Below are 8080 nucleotides of genomic sequence, written 5' to 3' on the forward strand. Positions count from 1 at the left end.
GTTTCATACCAAAAATGGGCTATTCTTGTTTTAGTTTACCGTCCCCACATAGCATAGCCCTGTGCCCAAGCAGGCGGCCTCCTGACCCTGACCTCTCGCAGAGGGGGCTGAGCATGTAGTGGGTCAGGCTGGACTCAGCTACAGTCTATGTCAGGCCCCTGACCCTGAAGGGGTAGGGCAGACACGAGATAGGATGCATTCCAGGTGCGCCCATGAGACAGCCTGTAAGTGTACTGGCCTCTTTGCTCATGCACCTGAAGAGGGGAAGAGTACTTTGACTGTCTCTTGCGTAGTTTACCTGGTCTCCTAACTCTGACCCAAGACCCAGGAGGAAAGTGCACCGCTTTTGCTCCTCTCTTCATGTCTGCATACTCCTTCATCTTCCTTTGCTTCTCTTTCACTGTTTGTGCTGTGTTTTGTGCTTGTAGGGATGTGACAGGCTGTGGTTTGTGGAGGCCTGTCACATGGACTTTGGTGTGCGTCTGAAGTCCGTGCAACAGCTCTGCAGGGGAGCATTGAGTGGTGGCATGCCTGGTTGCTCTGCAGAAAGTCTCTGGTTGATGCTGTCCACTCCTTTCCTTCTATTTTCGCAGTCAGCAGACTATACTTCAGACATCGATTAAATCTCTCAATTTCCCCATTGGCCTGGGGGTAGTAGAGTGAGGAGTGTTTGCGTGCAATTCCCCTGTCCTTGTGAAAGGATTCCAATTCCTGTGAAATCAGTTGACTCCCATTGTATGAGATGAACTCTTTTGGGTTTCCTACCCTGCTGAACACTGTAGACAGGAAGTGGATCACTGGATTAATGGCGTATGACACAGTGGCATGTAGAGTTCCACTCAGAGGAATAGGATTGCCTCCGTAACTCACAAGTTTCAGTGTCGGGTGTACTCAGTGGGGTGTTTGGGAAAAGTTGCATTAACATTGCACTTGGAAGGATTGAAACGGCAGAGCCCGTGTCCAGCAAAAGTTCCACATTTTGTGTTGTCTGCCCCTCAACAGCCATCTGTACTGTGCACATTATTTTATTCCCAGTGCGAGCTACAGTGTCTACATTTAATATAGTCACTTCAGACACAGTGCTCTCTACTTGTTCCACATCATCTGTAATTCCACTTACTCTCTTTGCCCCCCTACACACCTTTGCAAAATGCCCCTGTTTCCTGCAGTTATTACAGCGGGCCGTCCTGGCAGGGCAAGATGGGTAGGAAGCTTTATGGTGGCGTGCTCCACATCTGAAGCATGTTAGCCCTTGTCTCGTGGCATTGTCTCTCGTGGACACTGGCGGTCCCGTGGTTGTGTCCACCGGCTGCACACTCACAGCTGCCGCGGGCGGCGCTGCAGCCGCAGTTCCCCGGTCCATGATTTTAGCGTTCGATGTGACGGATTCAATTAGTCCAGCAATAGTCACAGCCTTTTCCAGAGTTAGGGGCACCTCCAGCATCAAACGCTCTCTTATCTGATTGGAGTTAATCTTTTCCACCAACTGGTCCCGTAGCACGTCATCCTCAAACGTTTTAGAGTCGCACGTAGCAGCAAGTTCTCTCAGCGCGGACACGTACCGTGCCACTGATTCTCCGTGATGCTGACTCCGTTGTCTAAACTTATATCTTTCAGCCACCACCTTAACAGCAGTGTAGCACTGTAGATGTTGACAGTTGACTAGGACCAGTTCTAGGTACGTAGGAGCAGTTTATAACTAGCATCAAATGATTGCAGACCACAGACCAGGGAATAAAGTTTGAACTACCGGCTTGTTTTTATATAAAGAATTGTAAACATAGACAGAGAAACATACACAATTACACAATAACACAGTAAGAATGGATAAATTCCTTGAAACCTCTTGTTTTATGATTTAACCCTTATTAAACCACTATTTTGAGTTTCAGATATATATATATTTTTTTTTAATTTATTTCTGATTTTTCCCTTTTTTCTCCCAATTTAGTGGCCAATTGATCCCTATTTTAATTCAAACACCCACCCTCGTATTGCATGCGCTCGCCAACTGCGTCTCTCCGGCCGGCAGTCTCGAAGGAAAGCGCCTCCCCACTTTCGTGACAAGGCGAATCCAAGCCGAACCACTGTTTTTCCGACACACACAGAGACGCATTCACATGACGAACACAAGCCGACTCCGCCCCCCTCCCGAAGACAGCGTTGCCAATGATTGCTGCTTCATCGAGTCCGGCCATAGTCGGATCTGACGAGACCGGGGCGCGAACCCCAGTCCCCAGTGGGCAACTGCATCGACACCAAGCCGATGCTTAGACCGCTACGCCACCGCGGACTAACTAGTTTCAGATATTTTACATAGATATTTTAGTTCTAATTTAGGATCCTTTAATTCTAATTTGACGTTATCTATTTTTTGAGTTGACAAATTATGTTAATTTGTTTTATGTTCTATTTTTTCCATTGGGCCTTTAAGTTTCAGTTCTAATTTCCATTAACCTAAGTTACTTAACCAGTAAATCAGAATGCCAAAAGTAACACACAACTGCATTACCCCATGAACAGTATGAATGAGTAATAAACTCAGCCGATACTGCGATTAACAATACAATATCAGATCAAAAATCAAAATCAATAATCAATGTAGGCTATAATCGGTCCTTTTTGGAAAATCCGTTGTTGCTCCAATGAGCCCAACTACGTTTTGCAGTAACAAACTGGAAGTTTCTGTCCTACCACAATCCAGGTCCTCGAATCTGTAGGCTGCTGTCCTGAGAATGAGCTGTCTGCAGCCGCAGACAGACCACGTGGATCCAGCAGGGCTCCTATAGGTGGCTCGCCATCTTGTTTCCAGCTTGGGGTAAGAAACACCAAGCGCGATCTTCCCAATCCAAGAAAAACCTGGCCTGCATTATAACAGGCGCATCACACACGCAAAGACGTTAGTTTACGTATCTCTCAATAAAATAATCAAAAGAAAACAACAGAAGTACCGACTGACATGGTCAATCTACCCACCGCTAAAACGTGACGCAGTTTAATTTCTGTGCTAATACGCCATGCTGCTGCTGCTGCGGCCTAGCTGGAAGGAGCTAGCTTAGCAACTCGGTTTGCACAAAAGAGAAACACATTCTGAGTTCGGTTCACAAAAGAAAAACACATTCTGAATTCGGTTCACAAAAGAAAAACACATTCTGAATTCGGTTCACAAAAGAAAAACACATTCTGAGTTCGGTTCACAAAAGAAAAACACATTCTGAATTCGGTTCACAAAAGAAAAACGTGGCTCCTCAACAATCTTTACACAAATTATGATCCACAACATAACGGAGCTACTTATAGCTTTAACTAGCCTATGCACACAGACATTGTAAACGGACAAGTTCGGCTAGTTAGCATCGGCTAGTTAGCATCGGCTAGTTAGCAGTTGACTCACCAAGTCCTGGACGACACTCGGACACAACACAAACCCAGGGCCCGGAGGAGGACCAGACCAACAGAAAGAACCAACTGTAGCTCGCTGCCATTTCAAAGCAGAATCTTCTATCTCTCGTTCCAGCGGCTTCTCTCAAGCGTCTGCCTGGCGTTCTGAAACCGGGCTGCTTCTGGGACGTCCTCCCTCTCGAGCAAGGCAGCTGATTGGCTAATCGGCACTGCACGCGCTGCGTTCATGAAATAGCAATCTGAACCAACAATATGAATATGAATTTATCGGTACCATGAATTACTTATCTGCGGTTTACTATTTATTTGCAAAATTAATAATTATGATTATTTATTATTGTAAACTACTAATAAGACACGTTAGCCCCCTAGCTAACGGGTCTGACCCTTTAGCCGAGAGGTTAGTAACGTCGCCTTGTGGTGCAGTACACCACAAGGCGACATCATTATTTATTTTGTCTTACTGACATTGAGAGAGAGGTCGTTATCATGGCACCATATGGTTAAATCTTCCACTTCCCTCCTATAGGCCGTCTCATCACCGTCACTTATTACTCCAATCACTGTGGTGTCATCTGTGAATTCAATGATGCTGTTGTTGTCATATTTGGCTACACAGTCGTGTGTAAATAGACTGTACATTAGGGGGCCTAGACATCAGCCCTGAGGTGTGCCAGTCTGAAGAACTAATGTGGATGATTATGTTTTACCTATTCTCACAGTCTTGGACGGGCCTCTCAGAAAATCAAATGAGCAATTAGAGATAGAGTTGCCCAGACCAAGACCTCTGAGTTTCAACACCAGTTTGGATGGTACAATGATATTGAAAGCATAGCTGTAATCAATAACTTTGTCTAAAACTTTATGGAGATGGTTTCACATAAACCCTTCATGTAACAATTGTTACATTACATGAACATTTGACTGGTTGACTACAAATCTTTAAGATTAGTTCTGAAGTTGGTTGGGGTTTGGTTTGATAACTCATGTCTTAGTTTGTTTCTGTCCAGATAATCCAGACATTTGCAAAAAGCAGCATTTTTCTTCTAAAAAAATCACAAAAACTTTATGCACAGTGTTGACTGTACTTTTTTTAAATGTCTATGTTATTCACAACATATTGCACTTGGTTCACGTCCCCTCAAGTAGACAACCAAACAACCCAATTGATGACTTAAAAAGATAGGTAGACAAATGTTTGATGCAACTGTAGAAGTTGAATAATAAGACGTGTTCATTGTTTTAAAGGCAATTCCCCTCAACAGGAATATGATCTAAAATGTGTTTACTGTCTGAACCTGTCAGCAAGCCCCTCCTTCAAATCTACCACTTAGTGTTGGAGCTAAAACAAGGTTCCACAGTGAGACACAGGAAGTCCTCTCTGGTCACTGGAGCTCATAGTTACTGAACAGAAGAGCTATGAGCTTCCTGCTCATCTCACTGCTGTTGGCTGCTATGTGCTTTGGTAGGACACAACTCTTGGTTTGCTTGTTATTAATCTGAACTTTGTCTTGTTGATTCTTTTCCTCACACTGACACCGTCTGTTGTTGTCCCACAGAATGCAGAGCTCAAAAAGACAACGTGCTCCAACCCAAAGGAGGTATAACTGTTAGTGAGGGAGAGACAGTAACACTGGACTGTCACTATAACACCAGTGGCACAAATACAAATCTTTACTGGTACAGACAAGCTGCAAACGACAAGCCCACATTCATTCTGAGCCGCATTACTGCTGAATCAGGGAACACAGGGGACGGGTTCAAGGAGAGATTTGATTCCAGCCTGGATTCCAGCTCAAGATCAGTTCCTCTGAAGATCCAGAGTCTGCAGCTGTCTGACTCTGCTGTGTACTACTGTGCTCTGAGGCCCACAGTGACAGGAAACTGCAAAACCTACTACAAAAACCTTTAGAGCGTCTATCAAGAATCCAGAGACAACGCAACGATAAACCAGATCCACTAGAGGGCAGTATTCACATTTTAAAGTCTTTGGTTCCTTGCTGAAGAAAAACACATTGGACAGTTTGACAAGCCAGCTTCCTACAACTGCTGATTTGTCCAATGTGTCAATACAACATTCAAAAACATTTGATTCTGCATTGAAACGTTAAACTCTCTTGATATGAAAAGTATTAATGTCTTCTGTAGATTCTTTTAACAAATTCTGCATTGTATTCTAGTCTTAGAAGAAAAAAAACTTGATGGAAGTCAGAGCTTGGTGGTTACTTGATGGAAGCGAGACTGCTTGACTAATCCATGGGACAAGTAGCAGTGTGTATGGTGACAGGTGAGTGGTGGTGTTTAGTCCTGCTTATTTAACAGCTATTCTTTCAAGACTCATTATTTTAGCACCCTGTCTTACTTTTTAACATGCACACAAAACATTGTGTTCCCTGGTCGTCACTATAAATCGTTTACCACTGTGATGAGAGTCATGACTGAGCTGGACTGGTGCATTTTTTGCAAGGCAAATGTTTTGTTCCTGATTCATTTGGCTGCCCTGGAGGAGTCGTGTCGAGAAGGAAGGGAGAGGCGGGGAACACACTCTTCTGTCGAGCTGTCAGGTTGCTTGAAAGACGAAGCGATGACAGCAAGTAGGAGAAGAACAAGTGTGCTCCTGCTGTGAAAGCACAGAGGCCTGGCTGCAATGGAAGGAGCTGTGGAGTCAAGACAAATGACATTTCTCCCAAAACTAATAGACTTTTACCCCCCCCCCCTCCGCTTCTTCATCTGTGGATTGGGTACACAGAGTTTATAGCATATCGGTGACATCCAGCAAAAACATGACTTTATCTATGGCGTTAGCACACAAAACAGATAATATATGATGCATATCAATAGAAGGTTGATTCTGCAACTGTATAACTGTATTATGAAAAATATACATTATTGATTTAAATGAACGGCACCTAATGTAAAATATCAGATGGAAGCATATTATGCTTAATCAGAAGCATATTCTGCATATGCGCCTCGTGGCTGGGGGGGGGGCAGCAGGGGGGGCCAGGAATAGTATTGGGTGGCTGTGGCCACCCCTGGCCACCCCTTGGGGGCGCCACTGTGCTAATTCTGTCCCCCCGTTGTTATTTCTTCACCCCCAAAACAAAAGAAAAAAGAAAAAGAAGAGTGGCTGATAACACTGGAGGGTGAACATTTTCAGCATGATGGGGGAGATGTTGGGGGAGGAGAGGGAGCAGAGTAAGTCAGCAGATCTTCTGTTTCATCTGATAGTGAAAAAACGTGTGATTCAGTGTAGATATGCAACTGCATCCACTTTGGACATCAGCCGGTTGGTTTCTTCAGTCATGACGTCATCAAAGTGACTTCGTCAGCCTCTGAGACAAAGAGACTGACAGTCTCCTAGATGAATGATGACACGTTTCTCCCATGAAACCTTGTGTTCAGATGAACTGATTCAACTTTTCTGGGATTCTACACCTGGATGATTGAGCAGGCATCAACATATTCATGTGTAGTATTCTAGTTTTAGAAGAAACACAACAATAAATCCCATACTGTCTCACATATAAACCCAACCACAAAAGATAAACTACATGATGACAGGAAAAGAAAGACAACCTGAAGGTAATATAAAATATTTAATAATAATAACTCTATTCTATCAAAATACCTTAAAGATTAGATTATCCTTAAACCATGATTAATTGATTGTTTTATTTGAATATTCTTGCTAAACCTATCTGGAGAGTGACTTGTAATAAGCTGTCAGAGTTGATCCAGTCATTGTTTCCTCTTCAGCAGGAAGTGGAGTTTGACAGACAGGGAAACAGATCAGATCTCTGAAACCAGCACATCTTTAACTAGGTGATTGTTGCTGTGCCACAGTTTCTGTTTGACGTCTGACATCAGCCATGCAGTTCCTCCTACCACTTGTTTTATTCACTGGCTTTACTGGTAAGAAACACTTTGGCAGCTCAGTATTTGTTAAACTATGAATCCCTTTTTAACAGAAATAATAATGAGATAGATTCAATATATGACATGATTATTGACTTTTTAATCATTTCTTCCCATCTGCAGGTTCCAGTTATCAGCAAACCATCCAGTCCCTCCAAGACAGAGTACATGGTCTAGAAGGTGCCAAAGTTACTCTCTCCTGTAAATACTCCTCAGCAGAATACTTATTTTGGTATCGCCAGGACGCAGGAGAACCACCAGAGTTTCTAATATCCTCCTATAAATCAGGTTCATCAATAAACAGAGCAGATACAAACTCCAGACTGTCTGTTAAAGTGAATGAGACTCAAATGGAAGTGGAGATGTCCTCTGCTGCAGTGACAGACTCTGCTGTGTACTACTGTGCTGTGAGGCCCACAGTGACAGGAAACCCAGAGTCACTGTACACAAACCTGACAGTGTCTGACAGAACATTTACACACTTCAGCTGCTTCTGTCCTTTAACAGCAGATCAATCAAGTAGAGTTTTCATACCCACATAATGAAAATAATGTATCAGAGTCCATAACTGGACTAATGTTTTTGGACTTTGTTAAAATGTAGCCATCTTTATATTTAAGTTTAATTAAATATAATTTAATGTTATGGAACTGGACTAGTGTTTTCTTTCCCTCCTCTATGTATTTTGTTACTATAACTGTGGATGAGATGTGGTCATGGCTTTGATGCATCTTCAGGACACCATCAGGATACTATTTGA

The 8080-nt window shown here is 43.2% G+C and overlaps 1 gene segment (V, D, J or C); it reads left to right on the top strand.

The window, feature by feature from the left end:
- Positions 1 to 4848: 4848 nt before the first annotated feature.
- On the top strand, positions 4849 to 7497 carry LOC130124538 (T cell receptor alpha variable 14/delta variable 4-like; the record flags this gene model as incomplete). The annotated part of the segment is given in 3 exon segments: positions 4849 to 4867; positions 4962 to 5281; positions 7444 to 7497. Coding segments are annotated over 3 exon segments (393 nt in total), but the record flags the coding sequence as incomplete, so codon positions are not given.
- Positions 7498 to 8080: the final 583 nt, after the last annotated feature.

The sequence above is a fragment of the Lampris incognitus genome, chromosome 14, assembly GCF_029633865.1.
Source record: "Lampris incognitus isolate fLamInc1 chromosome 14, fLamInc1.hap2, whole genome shotgun sequence".
In the NCBI taxonomy this organism is placed as follows: Eukaryota; Metazoa; Chordata; class Actinopteri; order Lampriformes; family Lampridae; genus Lampris; species Lampris incognitus.